A 23,522-nucleotide genomic window follows, 5' to 3' on the forward strand; every position below is an offset into this window, starting at 1 on the left:
ATTATTATTGCCATTAATAGCGCAGCAGATATCACTTTATTTCGTGATCAGGAAGTTGCTTCTCATAACAGAAGAAATCAGGAAGTTGCTTCTCATAACAGAAGAAAAAATTTTCTTGACCATGGTGGACGCAATTATCAAGAGATACATTGCACTGATATCGACAGCCATATTACTAAGGCACAAGGCAAGTGTTATTTGTGATTATAATCTTGCTTATGAATTTAATTTTAATTCTAAACAAGAACGCATGACGCATTGCGTTTTTCTCCCACTCGTTTTATGGAGTTTTTTTTTGGTCTACAAATATTTTTTTCTAATAGTAAATCATGATTTAAATTGTTTATTTCTCAGAAGATATTTGTTAATCCGTGTTAATCTATGTTTCATTTCCATGTTGCAATGTTTTAAAAAGTGTTTCTTGCAAAGGGTTCTTATTAATTACGCAAACACTATCTGTTTCTGTTATGGCGTTATTTGTAACACTTTTAAGTTTAAATAAAGCCACGTTTTTTCTGTCCTGAAATAACTGGCGTAGATATTAAGAATCACATGCAAATGTTTTAATTTTTCTTCACAAAAGCATTTTTTTAATCAGTTGGAAAAACCAAAGGCTGATTTAAAAATAAAACAGTATCAAATGTTGAATAATAAATGTAATTATAGTTCTAATAGAATAAAATGATATTCATTCAATTAAGTTGGGACCACGACCAAAAAAAAACTATAGTGATCCCAGTTGGAAATTATAAACAAACTTTCTATTAACCGAAATTTCTAATTCAGTGTTATATAATCTTAAACAAAATATTGAAAGCATTTGCCTTTTCTTGACGTTTCTTTTAATAATGTGATACAGGTTTTCAGCCCTTCAGGGCTGATACGGATCCGTATCACACCCCTTGCTGAACTCCTCTGCCTTTTTTCGCTTCGGCATTTTTGCATGTTTACAGACGAAAAATAAAACATTTTCAGTTACAGTCGACATTTTTAAGTGCAGTTGAAAACTTCAAATGCTAGCAAATGTTTTAAAGCAGTCAACTTTTAAAACCTGATGAAATTCCGTTCTATAGTTTCATGTTTGTTAAAACAAGAAGAACTCATATTTTTATCAAATACATGTACATGTCCAGACTTTTTAAAAACAATAGTCTTATGAATAATCAATTTGTTCAAGTTGATGGGTTTTCTTTTTAAATTTATTACTAAGTATGTAATAAATATAATAATAGATACCCTTTTCCATATCACAGCTTTTTATCAGCCCTCGACCAATATCAACCCTCGGCCTTCGGCCCTCGGGCTGATATTGGAGTCTCGGGCTGATACAAGCTGTGATATGGAAAGGGGTATGTATTATTCTCTGTTTATATAGTGAGAATATACTACTGAATATAACATTTATATATATGTTATATTCAGTAGTATAGTGTATTATTCTCTATTTATATAGTGAGAATATACTACTGAATATAACATTTATATATATATATATATATATATATATATATATATATATATATATATATATATATATATATATATATATATATATATATATATATATATATATATATATATAACGCAGGTATTTAGGACACAATGTATAAATGAGAATGAGAGAGAGAGAATAATTGTCAGTAAATATATGAAATGAAATGCATGCATGCGCGTGCATATACTTGTATGAGTAAATACTTAGCATGCCTCTATTTAAAATCAGAATATCTGTTAGGATGTCAGAGCTCAAATGCTGTCGTACTGTGTGGATGTTTTGGGCGGCATGTCTTTGATGCCGGCGAACTGACCGGCCGACTGGGTCTAGTCAACACGGACTCTATATGCATACACATCGCTGAAAACAAGGTCATGTAATACAGGCTGTTTCAATTGAAAGTTATTGCGTTCAATGAATTTAGTCATATCTATTACAAGTTGCCGTCCTTTAAAAAAGGTCTTCAATACGTGGACCATTGCATGTCATCTGTTTCCAACGAAAACATGAAATTAGAGATTATTAGAGATTCCACCCAATCTAGCTCCCTGCTTTTAACCACTAAATTTGTACGTTTTTTACGTATACGTGTATGTATAGCCCTGACTTTTTATCTCAGAATTTAAAGTGTTTATACTTCTAAAATAATTATGATCTATCTATTAATGAAGTTTGCATATATAGTATCAGGCATTCGGAATTCTACTATTTGCGCACACATTACGATTCGCTCTATACTTTGTTAACTAGGAATGATTTAAACTTTTATACAGTGACAGAATTCAATCATACTTAAATGCTTAAAAAAATTTAATCGGGAAGTACTCTAGCCTCGCCTACTATAAAAGTAATGTTAAGGATCATGGGTATTCGGAAAACAACAAAACGTTGCAAATTATTCTATTTGATGTATGCTGTAGTTTCGGCATAACATTAACTTATTTCATAATACTGACAGTTTATATCACATGCCGATCATTTCTTTAAAAGGAATACACTGTACTTTGTTTCTTTACTCTTTACCGACAACTTTACAATTGCAGCGCGTTTGAACTTCTGTGTGCATATGGCATAAAATCCCGATCCCGATTCAGATAAACGTGTGCTATGCTGGTTCCCTGAGCTACCTATTAGGCACAGGAACCAGGCTAGCTCATGCGCAGGCTGAATTTTCCCCATAGCATCCGGTTTAACCTCGCTTATATATATTATCTGCGTGGACCTCAGGGTCCACGCAATCAAGCGACCGTATGGTTTAGGTCTGGAAGTATGACACAAACTATCCAAAGAAGACCAAGCTTTCGTTAACTCTGTCGCCTGTGTTTTAATCGTACAGACTTGAATAAAGTACTGATAACCTGACCCCTGTTAACGAAGTAAATTCCCATGCAGTGTTCAACATTGGCTGTAATAGATAATTCTATTATGCATACAAAATCGGAAGTTTATTGGAAAAATGATTTTTAGTCTGTTTTCCGGCTTTAAAAAAATGAGCTGAAAACGTGACTTAATATAAATGAAAGCCCTCTATTTTTATCCTTAATTACTAATAAGTGATCACGTCGGTCGAATAACTAAGCAATTTAGATAGCTACAAATAAAAAAGAAAAGAGGAAAGACTGTATATGATAGTGGAGTGGACAAAATAGATGCTAACATGAACATCATGATATTTCTTAATAGCAGAGAATACATCATATGATATATAAATTATCATTTCTGTGTAGATAGAGATTTTAGGATTTATTGCTATTTTAAATAAAGAAAATCCAGTCTGTTGCTTGTAATGGTAAATTTTCATTGCATTTTTTCCTTCCAAACAAACCTCATTTTTGTTTTTTATTGGGGGGTGGGGTCAAAGCTTGTTAAGAGAGACTTTGGTTTCATGAATTATTTTGATACTTGCCATTCTTAGTAATACGATTCTATATTACTTGGAAAGGATACGTTTTATAGCAAACAACTTCGTGGTTTATAAAGCTTATAATTTACAAAGCGCAAATTAAACTATTATTTCATGTAATACTGGCAAACATTAAATTCTTTTCTGAAATAAATTGTATTTTCCTAACATATACAGTATCTTTATTTTATACGAATATAAAATATATAAAAACTAAAGAAAAAAAGTACTAATTTTTTTTTCTAATTTCAGGGACTTGCACAAGGTCAAATCTGTTCGGAATCAATAGCTACACCGCATGTTGTTCAGAAATGTCCAATGAACAGAGAGGAATGGGAGAGGGCATCCCAAAAGAAAAAATGTTCAGAAATACAGAAGTATGATAACTGCAGAAATGTGGAGTACCATTGTTTGGTGAATGAATTCAGAAATGAAACTATTGAGGTATGCACGGATCCCTGGTATCTACAAGGTATGTCTAATATAATTACGAAAATACTTACGGTGTAATTTATCGATTTTGTTATCAACACAGTTCAAACCATTGTCATATGATATGCAATAAAATAAGTTTTTTGTCTTATGTTTTACAACCTGTCAAATTAAAAAGTTCTGTAATGAATTAGTGTACATTGATAACTTATCACAGCAAAAATTTACTATAAACATAAAATGAATATGAACATGGACTAATCGATTCAATTTATTAAATCACTGTATCGTATTTTTAGGTTATTGCCCAATTTATTTAGAAAATGGAGTCAAAAATGACTATACCAAAATGTGTATGAACAAGGCATATCCTTGCAATTGTTCCAATCAATATCGTTCAACAGAAGCATACAAATGTAAGAATTATTGATGTTTTGGTAATTTCCTTGATGTACTTTTTTCTTAAAGAAAATGTATAACATGATCTTTTTCCTGACACTATCTATTTACATACAAGAAATGCAATATCACTATTTAAATAGAAAATACATGTATATAACAATTGCATTATTTGAATTATGTATTAAGATGCAATTTATTTGAGGTTGCATTTTTTTCTTAATTAACCTTAATCTGAGGGGACTAATGTTAATCTGTCACATAGTTTATCTATTTTGGTAGATACATCATAGCTCATTGCATAAGTAATCGAGATATTTAATCTACTGACCATATTGTGTAAATGAATTTGTAATTTTAAAATGTTTCAAAACATAAGTTACTTCTTTCTCAGGAAATTTGATTGGTATATATTGTTGATTTTTGAAGCTGTATAAGTCAACCATTTACTATAATTCTATTCGTTTTCATGTATTCTAATAAAACTCATCATTTCATTGAAGTAAAGCACTAGACTTTTGTTCCTCATAATCCACACATTAACCTTCCAATACCTCACTTTTAATATTCCCTCTTTTTTGTTTTGATATATATTCCTCTTCGTCCATCCCTCTTTTACCCGTTTGTCATTTTTAAAGCGCTAAGCATAGCTCAGCGCTTTATTCTCTTTATCATGTGACTGTTAAGCCAATATATACTAAAAACCATTGTATGTTCTTGGTTTTTGTATTTCTCAATATCCATTTACAGAAAACGAATTTTGAGAGCTATGAGAATAACAACATTTGTTTTTGTGTCAGGGCAATGCTGTTTTAATGAAAAGTTTTCCTCAGGAAAGTGGAATATCACTGTCACTGATTCAGACAAATATAGGTAATTCCTATACATATGTTTGGTATAACGTAAAAAAAAAATTAAAAGCTTTCGTTCAATTCTTTAATAAAGGGTGTAAATGGTATGTGACCGAAAAATATCAATTGAATAAAATTAATGTATTCATGTAAATTAAAGAATAAAAGAAATTATGTAATTCCGATTTTAAAAATGTTATACACAAAAGATGAAAATGTATTCTATATTTGATAATTATGCTTACAAAAAATAAACATGATACTTGTGTAGCTCTGGTTGCATTGGTAATGCAAAATACTATTCTTACCTGTTCTTACACGCGGGATTGAAAAAAAACCCAAATGAACCAAGTTAAAACATATTCATATTTGAACATGCAGTCTTGTTGCTTACACTCTATATTTTTGTAAAGAGTATATTAAGATAAAGCACAAACAAATAAAAAAATTCAACCAGAGATCTTACATCTAAAACGTGTTTTAGCTGAAAAGCAAATGATAAAAATTTCGAGAAATATAGTATTCTTTTCCTGTTTTGTTTCATACATCTATAATTAAATTTAAATGGTCAGTCGTATGTCCATGCAGTTGAATCGATAACCAAGTGTTTAAAAAAACTTTACTTCTTGCATTAGTTATATGCCGTTTTGTTATAATGTACAATCTGATTGACTCTTTAAATCTGACCCTACATTGTATGTACACAATGATAAAATACAAAAATATGTGTTCAAAACATGTAAGGATTGAACAATATAAAGATGACTGTTCCTTGCAGAAATGTTTACTCAGTCGTATCCCAGGAAATGTAATTGCTCAGAAAAGTTTTATTTTTAAATACTAGTAACTAGGACGTTGAATTGATCGTAGATCAAATTAATTGTTAAAGTTTATAATTCAGTGATAAAAAGTGGTAGTTTACTTGTATATGTGTTGTTGCTTGGATGTATACTATAAAATTGCTGTCGGGTTTTGTGATAGTGGGGTAAACTCCCACTGATAGAATTTTTCAGATAACATGAAGTCTTTTAAATTGGCAAGCTTAATCTGGGAATTGTGAATAAGAAAATCCAACAATCGGTTGCAGATAGTAGACCTGATTAAAAGCAATTTAAAATTTGATAACTAAAATGAATATTTAGAGCTCGTTTGTTCGTTTTACTAAAACATGTTTAAATTCGTCCAACACTCACACACAGTTATTTTTGTTAACCTATTTTTTTGCATAAGCATATTTAAAAAAAAATGAAATTGTGTTATTTGCGCCGCTTTGAGCCTTTGCTACATGCAATTTTACCTGCAATTTTACATGCAAATTTAACGATATCTGTAATTAAAAAGTTCCAAGTAGTCCATTTTTGGGCACAATAAAAATTACGAATTGTCTAATATGTTATAAACAACTACTGAAGGATAACTTTTACCGAAATATATCATTTGCTAAATAATTATGCAAATCAATAGACTTTATATTTGATTGCAGCAACTTGAACACTTTAATTGTGGCAGTATGGGTGCTTCTAGCAATAATACTTCTACTAATGGTTCTGTGCGCTTTTGGATTCGTGTATCAAAGGAGACTAGAGTGTATAGGTATCCTTTTTAATCTCCATTATATACAGATTATTCTTGAATTATGCACGTGCTGTGTAATAAAAGACTAATGCTGTATTGATTTGTATGGAATAAATTATATTAGGTTGTGTACGATTTAAATCACCTTTGTTACGATTTTTTGTAGCGGAAACTGAGTTATGCCATGTTTATTTATCAAAACCTATTACACTTAAAAGTTCTATATAACTCCGACCTTTATAATCCGAATTATAATAATTGAAATTCAATAATGTTTTAATCGTCTGCTCCATTTATTAACGAAATAAGTGTTTTCATTGTAATTTGAGTAAGATTGTTTTTTTAAAAATGAAATAAATTCAAAAATTCTGACGAATAGATATAAGGTTACAAATCAACGTAATTTATTCCTGATTCCAAATCATTTTTGAAAAATAAGCAGTGCTGCTGCTGCTGATGATATGGTGGTACTAATGGAAAAATTCATGTCAAGTTCGTGTATATATATCTATGGATTTGTATAGAATTAACTAATTTGGGTAGTGTACGATTTAAATAATCTTTGTTACGATTTTTGAAATAGAGTTATGCCCTGTCTATTTGTCGGAACTTACATCGTTCTATATAACTTTGCCTTCATTAGATTAGTACATATAATAAAAAAATGCATTTTAACTTTATCGGGTATTAAAATAAAATGCCTACATTTTACAGAAGTATGCATACAATCCCTTGGAATGGACACAGTCGATTTGGGACATGGAGACGGTAAAACGTTTAACTTGTTATTCAAATTGGCGTTCTTCTTTTGTATGTAGATGATAAGAATATGTAACAAGTTATCCAGGTGCGATAAAATACATCTACAAACACAATTTTAAAAGCAAAACGTAAAGAAATTCTTAATGCCAATGTTGTTATCACTTGTCGGATAATACCTACAGTATAATTATACCTCCGCAAACGAAGTTTAGGGGGGTATATTGGTTTCACTCTGTCCGTCTGTCTGTAAACGCAACTTTGTCACCCCCTATAGAACTTTTACTACTGCATGGAACAGTCTGAAAAATTGTACATATGTAACACCATCTGAAGATGTGCACCTGCAAGATTTTTTTAAGATCAGACAATATTTAATGATTTTATGACAGTTTTCATTTTCCTTTTACTTTATATTGTACATTGATGTTGAAAAGTAAGGAGGTAATCCTTACAGATTTTATCAATTAATTAATAGTATAAAAACACTCTAAAATATATTTATATAAATACATTCAAATGATTTTTTCTTTATGTCTAAACTAAATTTATTTTTTATAAATATTTTATCAACTGACATGGCAAATTTTTTGTTTGTCAATGATAAATTCTTAGGAGCGCGTGGCTGAATTCATTAGTCCCAAGGGAGCCATCTGAGCCATGGTTTTTTCTTAGAGCGTAATCACCCGATTAGATAGAAATACTGAATAGAAGACTTGAATAATCAATTTTGTTGAGATACATACAGTTGCGAATGCTCGTTAGTTTGAAGTGACTCGAACGAGGAACAGCTGATGATGTTTTATAACTAGCCTAATATTTCGAAATTGAAAATATTGAACAAAGATGCTTACTAGTGGTGGAATAAAATGGTGGAAGGTTAATTCTTGTATATAAACATAAGTAAAGCGTTCTGTTTTCATCGCTTCTTCAGAATGAACTCCTCGATAGCTAACGTGATTTGCAGTTTTATAAATTACATAGTGGCGTCGGAAGCAAATTGAAAGTGGGGGGCCTAAACTTATCATAAATTTTGACCAAAAAAAGGTCTTTGGTTACGTTTTTGTATAACTTAAGCCCCCCCCCCCTCCGGTACCGACGCCTGTGCTACACAGTTACGTGTTTTCCCTCATAATTGTAATTTAAATCTTTGACAAAATCTTATCAAAATTTTATATCATTTTTTGGAAGTAGATATAGTTATCTTGAAAGTACTAGCAAATAGGTCACTGAAGCGTTGAAGCGGGGGGCTGTGTTAAAAATAGTTCGGACCGGAAGTATTTGATAAAGCATCATCCGTTTGATAAAGCAAAGGTTTATCACACGAGTAATATACACCGTACGTATGAGATAAAAAGCATTTTACGGACATATTTAAACAATTTGTTATCAGTTTAGTACCTTTGCTTATTTTTTCAATCTCTAAGCCTCTGTGTTCATCAACTTGTATCTTAAATCCAATAAACATTTACGCCATTTTTACTTTTGATTTAGTCATGTATGTCTACTAAGGCTTATCAATATGAATCTTTTTAAAATAACTTTTTTGATTCTATGTTTATTTTTTTTGTATTGATTTAACAGGAAAGCCTGAAGAAGTAAGTACGTCTTTGAATGACTTTCTCCTTTTTATAATAAAAAAATGCCTTAGATATTTATTTGCCCATTTTGAGCTATATAGCTTTTCATATCTGTTTAATAACAAATATGCAAAGTTAAAATAGTTGAAGCAATGTTTCAAGTTCATTTATTCTAGAACTTAGTGTAAAAAAGGACACAACGTTTACAATAGACAGAACAAGTCTAGTCTAACAAGGTTAAAAAAAAAGAGGACCCAAGGAGAATCAACATTCAGAATAAAACATATATTTATGTTTTAAAAGCAAATGATGGTGTAAGCATTTGTCCATTTATTCATACATTGATCAGCAGTGTCATGTACAAAATTTTCAATTATTACATATAAATATATAATAAATTTGTCTGAAGAGCAAGAGGTTTCCTATTAGCAAACTACCATGAGAGAGTTTTGATTTTATAGGTACCTGGACACAGCGACATTTTATTTGAAGTATGATTTCAAAGAACAAACACCAATATTGTTGGCTTTTAGTTATTTTACATTTTTGGGGTATATCTTTTTTAGTGAAATTTAAGAATGAATTACCGACACGTTTTTCAAAGACCATTTCATTTATAAACCTCGAAAAAATGCATAAAATTATCTCGTCTACAAACAGGGTATTTTAGAGCTTAAAACTTGGTCTCAATTCGTGTGTAAAATAATAATAAATATATACATGCCAAAGATTGTCTTGTCATGTTTTTTTTTTTTAATTTCATTAAAAAAAATTATTTCTGAAAATCGAAATTGTTATTATTTTATATCTTTAAAATCTATGGATAAAATTTTTAAAAAATCAGATACTAACATACATGTAAGTACTGATCAAACAGTAATATTTTACAAGGAAATTGAAACTAAATTTATCAAATTTTAAACGATCCCTATGGAGAAAAAAAAACCTCATTCCGATCAGATTTATTTTAAATTGGAATTTATTTTTACAAATGATTAATAACACTACAGTTAGTTCTGAGTAATTGATCTGCATTTTAAAATTAGTAAATGAAAAAACAACAGCTAAGCAACCTGTTTTGTTTTATTTTTGCAAAACTGTGATATATTCCAAATTTTTATGATTTGGTTCAAATCAGTTTAATTACAATCGAGATCGGTTCGATTTAATGATTTTCCAATTTTATTTAATTTTACTATTACGTTTCAATTTTTTGTTGAAATAATATTATATAGCAATTGTTTAATGCGAGTGAAGTTTACTTGTAGTTTTTATCCATAGGTTTAAAAAATATCTACAATTATTGAGTTTCATTTAAATAATTTTTTCAAAAATATTATAAATTGTTTGGCCGTCTTTGACATGTATTCATAGATTATTGTATTGTGCATTAATTGAAACCAAATTTTTTGCTATATCCTGTTTGCAGCTAAAACGATGTTTCTTGTTTTTGTTTAAAAATAGAAAAAAAAATCATATAAAATTATGGAAAGCCGATATCGGTGTCATATATATTTGTATAATTATTTTTCAAAAATGATTCTTTATTTATCTATCAAATTATGCATTGGTGTGTCGAGCCACCTTGAAACCATGAAGGAAGGAAAAGCAGAATGGTGGATTAATTAAAATACTATTTCCGGTAATGTGAGGAAATGTTTTTGAGAGCAACCAGCTTACAAAAATGATAAATACAGCATACGGTTGCCCAAAAGGTTATAGAAAGAGGTCAGAATTTAGGAGCCTTAGGTCACAATGGGGGACTTTAAACAAAAATTGATAGGACATTTTTAAATTGGTAAACCTAATATTGATATAGCGGTATACAAAATCAGTATAAAGATAACTAAGTATGAACAATTGTCAATTTTATTCAAACAGAACACATGTGTACATTTTTTTTTGTAATTCAAACATAAATACATTTTTGTATTGCATTAGTTTGTTAACTAGTTTGTTGGTAATTGATAGAGATATTTCAGTACGCAGTAGACCCGTCGACCTATAATTATTTTTAAACTCTTTCCTGAGTTGAAATAAAACGAATAAAAAGTTCCCCTTATTTTTACAGATATTTTTTTTTCATTTTAAAGTGTCTCAAAATCATTTTTTATGAATCTTTTTGATCGAAATAGTACAAATGAGTTTTGTTTTTTAGGATAATTTTGGAAAAAGAGTCAGAGATTTAGTAAAAAGTTTGGACAACCTAAAGAAAGTAATGGACCAAATTATTGGAAATGACATTTTTGATTTGGAATATAAACTCAGAAGTACGGAGATGAAACTCGACAACATGTACAAAAAACTGTTCGGAAGCACTGGAAAACCAGAACCACCTTTGACCAAAGCTAGCGCACTAGAAGCAAGAGTTACAAAAACCAGTACCATTATTAAAAAAATGCATCAGAAGCTAAGAGGTAGTTTTGTTTTCGAACGTAATATAAAAAAGTTCATATTATGATATTAAAAAAGGTAGTATATGTGATTCAAATATGTAATTATCATTACAGCTTGGAATAAGGGACCTTATTTAAGCCTTCTTATAGGCAAAAGTAAACGTGTACCAAGAAGGAGTTTTAATTAGGATTATCTATGAAAACAAGTAGAATGTATGTTTTTTTAATGTAAACATGATACCATTTCCATTCAACTACTATAATTCTTACCATCCAATAATTACAGTTTCATTGTTAAGAGTTTTATATACATAAAGCATGTATTGAGAATAAAACGTGTACGCTCTTTTTTACAATATAATAAACAATCCATAGGTATAGCTCTACCTTAGCAAGGTAGTACCTAGCATCTTGTTATCCAGTTAAGTAACTCTTTCAAAACCTTAATATTAACTAAGTCCAATCCTGCTGGTTCAATACATTTGTAATCATCGTTAACTTTGGCAAATGAAAAAGAACAATTTTTATTCGTATTAGAAAAGATGTGTTTGATCCTCCCGTTCGCATTTCAAAGTTTTTACACAATTTTCCATCCTTAAATATAAATTTGTATTTTTAAATTAATGGTCTAACTGATGTATTAACCAAAAGCATTTGGATACCACTGCTTAAGGATGACATTTACTCAGAATGAAAAAAAAAATTCCACTGATGATAATAAAAACCATCTTTCGTATGTTATAGACCTTTGATTGTTGTGTTATTTTTCACTTTCAAAAAAGTAGGTCAATAACCTACTTTTTGAGTTGATGGCCATTGAATATTTTTTTAAAAATCAAGAAAAATCACATAAAATTTTACACTACGTTTAAGATTTTTTTAATTGTAAAAATATTACAAATAAATAAACACTTTAAACAATGTAATACAGTTTATAAATGGTAGGGGCACTAGATAGATACAAAGCACTAAGATTTCAGCGACAAGTTTTAAAAATATTACAGTTAAAATTTCCTCTATCAGTTTTCAAAATTCCTACCCATTTTTGATCCAATTTTACAAAACAATTGAATGATTATAATACAAAAACATTTATATTATTAAACTTCTTATATTGACCTTATGTTGGCATAAAGTTTATATGAGATCAATGATCAAAATTTTGGGATATGATGTCGTTTATCGTCTTTTTAGTATTTTTCAATTTTTTTTTTTTGCAATTTGTGACATTCGATTGATTTAATAATTAAGTGAGGTAAAACCAACAGCAAATATGCAAAATTATAGAGACTAAATTATAAAGTCTTAACTTTTAATATTAGAGTACTGCTAAAAATGTTTAAGTGGAAAACAAAATCTGCAAAATTTAGTCCGACTTTCCTCTGTTTGGCTAATTGTCTATTTTTGTTTAAGCCTAGTTTCATAATAAAGTAAAAATATCGAATGTTATGTCAATAATAATTCATTTCATAAATACTTTTTGTGTTTAGAACAAGTTTTATTCATGACATATTGAACTTTAGTAAGCAACACCCTTATCCCAAACATCTCTTAAAATAAATCTGTATAACGTTTAAAGAACGGCAATAGAATGGTTACAATTATTTCATATTTAGCGCTCTGAGTATTCTTGAAAAATACTTTTAGATGTTAAATGAGTCTGGTCACGATTTCTTTGTCATGCAAACAAGCTTTTAAGGCTCGTTCCCTGTTTTGTGAACGTTGCTTCAATATACCGGTAAATGTTGTTCTAAAGCTAATTTCTCTCTGTTCTAACTCTTTTTAAGCGTAAACAAATAGTTTCTAGCGTTGTTTTACATTCATTAGTCCAAAACGGAATTTTTACTTCAACATTCAAAACTTTAGCAAAGCTTGACAAAATTTAACAATGAATTGTGATCTCTGTATCTAGCTTATAACACGAAGACTGAGACTCAAATTTTGGTTGAACCTTAGAAATGCCTTACTGAAGCATTATAAACATTAAAAACAGAAAAAGTTTCTGACCAAAATTATGACAATGCCCCTTTAATGATTTAATGTATGAAACTTATAATATTACTTTATTAGATCTAAATTTGGATTTCATTGATGATGACTTGAAACACCATGTGTCAAAAAGACCCAACAGCCATGATATACACATTACAGAACCCAACGGTATGATCTGTCTTATTAGCTTCACTGCTACAGCAAATATTAGAGATACTACGATGATTATTTCATTTAAGATTATTCGTTTTTATATTTATAACGGAAACAAAAATAATTGCTAAATGCGCTTCATTTTGCTAAAAAAACAACGTGATTTATTAGATTAATTACATGTGAGCGAGGTATCCTTATGTCCGCAAAGAAAGATTTAAGAGGGAAACAATTTTTTAAGTTAATTTCTTAGACTCAAAAAAAAAAACAAAAACAAAAAAACAAATAAAACCAGGGTTCTGTGACCTAGGAAAAATCTGACCAAAGGTTAGTCCATGCTATAATGTACGTGTATGGCACGCCAATTTTACAAATATAAGATTCACATTGATTCGCTATTGGTAAATTAGGTTTATCGACTTTAAATCGTCAACTATAGCAACTAATTTATTTACTATAGTTTAAATTGTAAACTCTAATCAACTATTTCAAACTAAAGTTTGCGAATGCTGATCTTTGTTTATCTGTCTGTAAATAAACGTTAACAATATGTTTTGCTGATAATTATCGATTCAACATCAATGTTAAATATAATTAAGAGTTTTTGATCGTAATTTCATAGATCTTGATTAAATTAATCAGATAAACTCTGTAGATGTGATATTTACGGAAGCGTATTAATGCCACATATGCACTTCACATTTTTTTATTTTCTACACTTTAAAGTGTAAATTTTACACTTTTATTTGTAAAATTTTACACTTTAATCTGTAAAATTTACACTTTAAAGTGTAAAATTTACACTTTAATCTGTAAATTTTACACTTTCATCTGTAAATTTTACACTTTCATCTGTAAATTTTACACTTTCATCTGTAAAATTCACACTTTACCGTGTAAAATTTACACTTTTATCTGTAAATTTTACACTTTAATCTGTAAAATTGACACTTTAAAGTGTAAAATTCACACTTTAATCTGTAAATTTTACACTTTAATCTTTAAATTTTACACTTTAAAGTGGAAAATTTACACTTTAATCTTTTAATTGTACACTTTCATCTGTAAATTTTAAACTTTCATCTGTAAAATTCACACTTTAAAGTGTAATTTACACTTTAATCTGTAAATTTTACACTTTAATCTGTAAAATTGACACCTTAAAGTGTAAATTCACATTTTAATCTGTAAATTTTACACTTTAAGTTTACACTTTAATCTGTAAAATTCACACTTTAAAGTGTAAAATTTACATTTTAATCTGTAAAATCCACACTTTAATCTGTAAAATTCACACTTTAAAGTGTAAAATTCCTACTTTATTCTGTAAATTTTACCCTTTAATCTGTAAATTTTACACTTTAATCTGTCAAGTTTACACTTTAATCTGTAAAATTCACACTTTAAAGTGTAAAATTTACACTTTAATCTGTAAAATTCACACTTTAATCTGTAAAATTCACACTTTATTCTGTAAATTTTACACTTTAATCTGTAAAATTTACACTTAAGGTATCTCACTCCTCATGTTTTGATTTCATTGCGCAGATGATCATTATATTTGAAATGAATATGATTTTATTTATTTAATCATCTCAGATAGATTATTATTTCATAATTACACAACATTCATAAAGAAAATCCATTTGAATTCAAGAAACAAACAAGTTTTTTGGGGAACTATTTTTTCGTGCGGAAGGTTTTTTAGACGATAATGACAGAAACAAGCAATTTTATGAATTTTCAATATACTTTTCTTTTTATTGTACTTTATTCATTATTCACATTTTTAATTTTTGATAGGTTTGTAACATATTTCATAGGTTTTGTGTGACATGTACAAAATCAAATCTTGAGAATGTGATAGCCGTTTAGCATAAAATCATGCAAATATATAGAACATGTCTGAATTTTTTTAAACCAAATTTTGCGAGAATTTTACCTTTGAAACCCTATATCTAAAATTTGACATCACTGACCCCCATGTTATATTATGTCAAAATGATACTGAATACATATCTAGGCAAACTGGATTAATCTTATAAAATTCTTGATATTTAAAAAGTTTTTATTTCAAATCAAATTGTAACTATTATAGAAATTGTCTATTTTAAGTGCAAAAAGGTCACAAAAATATTTATGCAGCTTCGTACAAATTTTTTGCGTAATCCCTCTATTCAGTGTTACCATTGTTCATAATTTAAAACAATATTTGAAGAAATAAGTTTGCTTAATCAAAAATACTGACAACAAATCCTAATCAGGATGAAATTGCATTTTAGGTGCGAAAAGGTCAAATTAAATAGGCCATAACTCAGAGGAATGGATACTGACCCCCCATTATCTTTTTATTTTTTAAGTATGTTTTGTCTGCAGATTTCAATGATATACTTCTCAAGAAAATCTTGATACAAAAACATTGAGGAGTGGGATACCTTAAAAGTGTAAAATTCACACTTTAAAGTATAAAATTCACACTTTAATCTGTAAAATTCACACTTTAAAGTGTAAAATTTACACTTTAATCTGTAAAATTCACACTTTAATCTGTAAATTTTACACTTTAATCTGTAATTTTTACCCTTTAATCTGTAAATTTTACACTTTAAAGTGTAAAATTCACACTTTAAAGTGTAAAATTCACACTTTAATCTGTAAATTTTACACTTAAAAGTGTTAAATTTACACACTATCCCATAAAATTGGCTCATATCTACACATACATTGGAGAGTATTTATCACTTTCAATGGTTTGATCGAAGAATTATGGACTGAAATATTTTAATTAGTAAATATTTCAAACTTTGTCTTAAATACACTGACATCATTACACAGATATAGTTTTTTTTAATTTTGTAATTTTTTTAAAAACCGTGGATTTTTCAATTAGAGATAAGTGGTTTTATGCCTAGGCTTTTTTCCACACTTTTTTGATGATGATTTTACAATAAAAATAACAAATAGTGTTGAATTACTGATCATTCAAAGAATATACATTATGTATCATTCTGTCTAAACCTCGATTTAGCATAAGTACGTTCAGTACTTTGAGTTGTGTACGTACTACAAGAACTTGATTAAATAAAAAATTGTACTGTATAAAAATGAATACAATTGCCGCTTTAAACTAGTAAAAGTCTTGTATACATTTAGAAGGCTTGAAGACTGTGTATTTGCATAAAAGTGAACAAAAAGTCAAAACCCCAACACATTGTTACAGATAATTCTACATTTTATGTTGCGGCCACCATATGATTATGTGGTGGCCAGCTGGCCGTCAGATAAATTAGTGGTGATCGCTAGTTTTTAGTCCATTAAATTATCACTTTTTTTTCAGTTTTTGTGAAAATTTTAATCTGATTGAATGAGACGAGGGAAACGGCTTGCATTATAAAAAGCCATTAGCGTTGAACATTTTTTGGCCATGTGACACTGATACATTTTGTCTAAGAGAATTTAATTATAACTGTTTCAGTTTTTGAAAAATTTAATACTGTTAATGAGAACTCATTTCTCGATTGCAATGTTTATTATTAAAGCAAGATCAAAGAAATGTCAGACATTTAATCAAAACAGCCATGTGGTGTTGACATAGTTTTTTACAGATTAATGTGTGAATTTTGCAGATATATGTGTAAAATTTACAGATTAAAGTGTGAAATTTACAGATAAAAGTGTAAAATTTACAGATTTAAGTGTGAATTTTACACTTTAAAGTGTGAATTCTACACTTTAAAGTGTGAATTTTACACTTTAAAGTGTGAAATTTACACTTTAAAGTGTGAAATTTACAGATTAAAGTGTGAAATTTACACTTTAAAGTATGAATTTTGCAGATTAAAGTGTAAAATTTACAGATTAAAGTGTGAATTTAACAGATTAAAGTGTGAATTTTACAGATTAAAGTGTGAATTTTACACTTTACAGTGTAAATTTTACAGATGAAAGTGTAAAATTTACAGACTTAAGTGTGAATTTTACACTTTAAAGTGTAAATTTACAAATTTAATGTGTGAATTTTACAGATTAAAGTGTAAAATTGACAGATTAAATTGTAAAATTTACAGATTGAGTGAAAATTTTATACTTTAAAGTGTGAATTTTACAGATGAAAGGGTAACATTTACAGATTAAAGTGTAAAATTTACAAATGAAAGTGTAAAATTTACAGATTAAAGTGTAAAATTTACAGATAAAAGCGTAAAATTTACAGATTAAAGTGTAAATTCTACACTTTAAAGTTACAGATTAAAGTGTGAAATTTACAGATTAAAGTGTAAATTTTACACTTTAAAGTTACAGATTAAAGTGTAAAATTTACAGATTAAAGTGTAAATTTTACACTTTAAAGTGTGAATTTTACAGATGAAAGTGTAAAATTTACAGATTAAAGTGTAAAATTTACCCTTTAAAGTGTGAATTTCACAGATGAAATTTACCCTTTTAAGTGTGAATTTCACAGATGAAAGTGTAAAATTCACAGATTAAAGTGTAAAAATTACAGATTAAAGTATAAAATTTACAGATTAAAGTGTAAATTCTACACTTTAAAGTTACAGATTAAAGTGTAAAATTTACAGATTAAAGTGTAAATTTTACACTTTAAAGTTACAGATTAAAGTGTAAAATTTACAGATTAAAGTGTAAATTTTACACTTTAAAGTGTGAATTTTACAGATGAAAGTGTAAAATTTACAGATTAAAGTGTAAATTTTACACTTTAAAGTGTGAATTTCACAGATGAAATTTACCCTTTTAAGTGTGAATTTCACAGATGAAAGTGTAAAATTCACAGATTAAAGTGTAAAATTTACAGATTAAAGTGTAAAATTTACAGATTAAAGTGTAAATTCTACACTTTAAAGTTACAGATTAAAGTGTAAATTTTACACTTTAAAGTGTGAATTTTACACTTTAAAGTGTGAATTTTACAGATGAAAGTGTAAAATTTACAGATGAAAGTGTAAAATTTACAGATTAAAGTGTAAAATTTACAGATTAAAGTGTAAATTTTACACTTTAAAGTTACAGATGAAAGTGTAATATTTACAGATTAAAGTGTAAATTTTACACTTTAAAGTGTGAATTTTACAGATGAAAGTGTAAAATTTACAGATTAAAGTGTAAAATTTACAGATTAAAGTGTAAATTTTACAGATTAAAGTGTGAATTTTACAGATTAAAGGGTAAACATTACAGATTAAAGTGTGAATTTTACAGATTAAAGTGTAAAATTTACAATTTAAAGTGTAGAAAATAAAAAAAATGTGAAGTGTATTTGTGGCACTAATACGCTTCCGTAGATATTGGCGTGCAATATTTTTAAAATACAGTTTACCTGGTTTCAGATGTTACAGAAGGAGTTGCAGTCGAATTTTATAATAAAACGACATCCAACAAACCGTTAGAGTTTTCGACTGAAGAAAATGGCGACTACAAATATGGTGATAGCAGTTTGTGTCACATGATGCCCGATGGTATTATGATTCGAGCTATTGTTACCACTTGTAATTATTATATCATTTTAAAACCAAGCTAGATTTGGACAAAGAACTGTAATATCATAGTCATATAGCACAGTGTTGATAAATGCATGAATTTATGATTTTTCCTTTGTGCATGGATTTGTTTGCAATCTATTTTCTTTGCTTTTGCAATAGTTCTGCAGTTTTACTTCGAAACAATAATATAAAAACATTATTAATGTCTTATTAAATTTAGATATTGCATAAGGAATGAAAAGGATTTCAAGATGAACACCATTTACTATTTGCCAATAGATATTACATTTTCTTCTCTTGAAATCGGAGAAATACAATTTAAATATTTTACCCTTACCTAGTTTGATATGTACATGTACCCTTCCAAACACGCCGATGTATTAGTCTATTAGGTTCACGTATCGCTGATCATCCCCCTCCAAAAAAAGTCTTTTAGTAATATTGATTATTATTTGTTAAAAATTGAGAATAAATAATTAAATTACAACATATTTTGTTTCCACGATTTGTACATATCACATTTCTTTCCTTTCCCGGAAGGGAGATCCTTTTTGGCCAGCTATAATATATATTCTAGATATATTTGCAAAACATCATCGTGTTTTTTTGTTCATGGATTTTAATATTTCATTTAACAACTGCCAAAGGTGAGAACAACCAAAATAAAGAGGAAGATTGCATTCAGATGTCAGTTTCTCAACAGACCAGGCTGTCCAAAAAAATTATGCCTGACAATACCAGTGGTTACTTTTTAACAGGTAGCGATACTTTTAAAGACGTATATAGCGTGTTGAACGCTCTACATTTTTGACATTTAATTTGAAAATGATCATAGATACCGGTACACGATCTGCATAACATACATGTAAATTGCTTTTGGTACCATCATTTTCAACGCATTGACGGTTTTTAAAAAAAAATTATTCACGTTCGTATACATAACTAGGGTGAAATCTATTTATTTTCTACGTTATTTTATATTTTATCTTCATGCAATATGTTTTTCTTTATCTTGCAGTCCTGAATTTTTCGATATTTTCGAAGGGGGTGTTCTGTGTTTGCTTTATCCAAATATTTCGCATATTGTGTAAAAGATGAAAAGAAACTTTTGAAAACCAGTTCGTAAACGTTGGCTTCAGTAGATTTTTAAAAAAAACAACCCATACACCCCTTGGAATACATACCAAACACGGACACACTTAAAAGTATTTGATAACTTTCAAAAGTGATAAATTAATTGTTACGCGATTTCACTTTTAAATAGTTTGTAATGCAAAAAAATATCATCAAAGATGATAAATATAATCTTTTTCATTGATGGGAAATGATTGTGAAAATTTTGAACAAGAATAAAAGGCAGTACATGCTTATGCATTTTTGGATTGTTTGGTAGTTAATCCCGTTCTATAATTATTTGCTTGATTATTTGCTTCGTGTGGATATAACTGTTTTAACATTTGCATGCATGTGCCCATCGATACTTGAATTAATGTTATTACCAACCAATCACATGTACTATTTTTTGTTCATTCTATTTTAATTTTTTTTGTAGATGAATGCGGACCGTTGTTTGAAAAGAAGGTACTTTTGGAATGTTGTTGAATTGTAAATGATATCATATATTGGAATAATTTTTACTAACAGCGGCAAAAAAAAAAAGAAAATTGATGTTTCCATACAAGACATATAATTCGAGTAAAAAGCATGATCTGGTTTAATTTGATAGTGAAAAGAGTTGTCCCTTAGCTAAAACTTTAAACTTCAAACTTCTTGTCATTTAGACAGAAGTACATTCATTTATGAGTCCTAATTTCTCAAAACTTTATGTATTAATTGTAATTACCACCCAATTGTACCCTTGACTAACTCGTCGGTGCAAAATACAGAGAAGACCTTAAAAAGTGGCGTCGAAAGGAAATTGAATGTTGGGGAAGGTGGAGTGGGGGGTGGCTAGGGGCTAGACTCATCAGAAATCTTGATAAGCAAAAAAAAAGGATTATGGTAATGTCTAATTTTGCGAAAAAAGAAATTATGTAATAAATTAAGATAAATGTTTGCTTCTATAAACTCCTTTTCAGACATTACGAGAGAAGATGGAATATCTTAGAGATAATACTGACAAACTGATGGAAAATTTTAAAAAAGTGAGAGATGCCTATTACGAAAAAGATAAACCTGGAAATTTGCATACCCTTGATTACCAATTAACAGATACTGAAGCTGACGTTGACGTTCTGGCAGATGTCTATGGATTTAAAGAGATTCAAGGGTCACGATCTGGAAAATGTTTGGAGGAAAATTTAGAGGAGATGAATTCATTATTTGAAAAGTTATCAGAGAAGTTTGAACAAATGGAGAGGAAAGTAGGAAAACCATGAAAGTACAAATGTTTCAATTTTGTGAAAGTTTATGCACTCTTATCTTTTATTGGATGTAAAATCTGCCAAAAAGTGTTACATACTTGAAAGTGTAAAATTGGTTTGAATAAGCAACGTGCGATGTGATTTGTCTTCAATGTTTCTTACTATATCTGGGATATTAAAAGTTAATTATGTACATAGTTCGTAGAAATTTTAACTAATGTGCATTGTGCATTTACTTTGAAACATTCTGCAGCAACGTTCATTACATTCCTCAATTATGATATATTTGCAATTACAATGCAATGCTTGAACAGAAGATCTAGAAACATTGGTAATTTTTGTAATACAATCTTATGATGAAATTTCCAAATTGAATCTTTAATGATGATTACGTTATCCTGTTTTATATCCATTGAATAAAATCATGCGATTTTCTAAAAGTTTTTAGCATTTATCAAATATTAAATATTGTCCTCTACATTTGACTTTCTGTTACTTACGCTCTCTTGAGCAATGAAACACTCATTTACTGGATCCGCAATACTTTAAAAAATGTATTCGAGAAAAGAATTTTGCAGTACATTGTGTATTAGAATGAAATTGTTCTCCGGTTTTCCATGCATTGAAAATACATGTAGGTTCATTATAAAAATATTGGTGAATTGTGGTGAACATTTGTACATCAAATGACACGTATGTTGTACTACATTTCAATGTGAAAATCCGGTATATAGTTTCCTAATTAAACAAATGTGTGATTGCCAGCTGTAGACACTACAGTGATTCTCCTACAATTTATAACATGCAATATTACTTGTGTTTATTATTTCAAACCTGATTTTTTTTATTGAGCATAACGATTTCTTTTACAAGCGAAACGATTGGATTCTTGGTTAATTTCAAATATATTTCTTTACTTGCTCGATAAGCATAATTTGTGTTCAAACACTTGTTTATAGTATGCACATCATGATAATAAGAAATGTAAAATATATTTAGAGAAATTAATGTTTTAATTTGTTATAAGTATTTGAAATCATTTCATAGAGATAAAAGCTAAAGCACATTGGTATTGCAAGAAATTGATTTTTTTTTTAATGTAATGTAGGTGTTAGACAAGGAGAAAACCTTTCCCCTTTCTTATTTTCTTTGTACATTAATGACTTAGAAAACTTTCTTTTGGAAAAAAAATATTGTTGGTTTACAAAGCATTAGTAATGAAAACGAGTTATTTTTACATTTGAAACTACTTATTTTACTTTACGCTGACGATACCGTCATAATGGCAGAATCGACAGAAGACCTCCAAAACGCCCTCAACGAATTTTATAGTTATTGTACTCAATGGAAACTTAAAGTCAATGTTAATAAAACAAAAATAATGGTTTTCTCCAAAGGTCCAACATCGAAAAAGCTTGTTTATTATAAAGGAGAAGTTATTGAAAATGTTAAAGAATTCAAATACCTGGGTATCGTTCTGTCAAGAACTGGTTCATTTATTAAAGCAAAAAAGCATTTGTGTGAACAGGCTCAAAAGGCTATGTATGGTGTTATAAGAAAAATTAGAAATTTTAATTTACCAGTAAATTGTCAATTTGATTTGTTTGATAAGGTTGTTTTACCAGTTTTATTGTACGGCTGCGAAATTTAGGGCTTTGAAAATCTAGATATTATTGAACGTGTACATCTGAAATTTTTGAAAACAGTACTTAATTTAAGAAGCACAACACCGAATTTTATGATATATGGAGAAACAGGGCGCTACCCGTTGTATATTAATGTTTATACAAGAATAATTACATATTGGGGGAAAATGCTAATAAGCCCTGAGAACAAAATTGTATATACAGTGTACAGATATTTATTTTCACAACATTTTAATAGCGATTGTAAAAGCCCATGGATTGATTGTATTCAAAGAATTTTGAACATGTGCGGGCTACAATATGTCTGGCAGAACCATAATTTTGTCAATATAGAATGGTTATCTGCTACTGTAAACCAAAGATTAAAAGACCAATTTATGCAAATATGGTCAAATGATATAAATTGTTCTTCCAGAGGTCAAGTGTATAAAATTTTAAAACCATTTTTTGGCTTTGAGAAGTATCTTGATATTTTAC

General features: G+C 28.7%; 1 protein-coding gene across 1 annotated transcript; it reads left to right on the forward strand.

The window, feature by feature from the left end:
• Positions 1-75: 75 nt before the first annotated feature.
• Positions 76-23,423, forward strand: LOC128182245 (uncharacterized). Its single transcript, XM_052850835.1, has 12 exons — positions 76-187; positions 3,651-3,870; positions 4,130-4,246; positions 5,030-5,102; positions 6,564-6,673; positions 8,999-9,123; positions 11,153-11,411; positions 13,461-13,550; positions 18,884-19,012; positions 19,684-19,794; positions 20,589-20,617; positions 21,115-23,423. The coding sequence occupies exons 1-12, from the start codon at positions 122-124 to the stop codon at positions 21,412-21,414; spliced, it is 1,629 nt and encodes a 542-aa protein (XP_052706795.1). The 5' UTR covers positions 76-121; the 3' UTR covers positions 21,415-23,423.
• Positions 23,424-23,522: the final 99 nt, after the last annotated feature.

The sequence above is a fragment of the Crassostrea angulata genome, chromosome 4 (genome assembly GCF_025612915.1).
Source record: "Crassostrea angulata isolate pt1a10 chromosome 4, ASM2561291v2, whole genome shotgun sequence".
Classification (NCBI taxonomy): Eukaryota; Metazoa; Mollusca; class Bivalvia; order Ostreida; family Ostreidae; genus Magallana; species Magallana angulata.

Excerpts from the sequence above, each read along its gene's own strand:
- LOC128182245 (XM_052850835.1), top strand. The coding sequence starts at position 122 with ATGGTGGACGCAATTATCAAGAGATACATTGCACTGATATCGACAGCC. Across the intron at positions 11,412-13,460 it reads AATGCATCAGAAGCTAAGAG|ATCTAAATTTGGATTTCATT; the intron begins GTAGTTTTGTTT and ends TTACTTTATTAG. Across the intron at positions 13,551-18,883 it reads ACACATTACAGAACCCAACG|ATGTTACAGAAGGAGTTGCA; the intron begins GTATGATCTGTC and ends ACCTGGTTTCAG.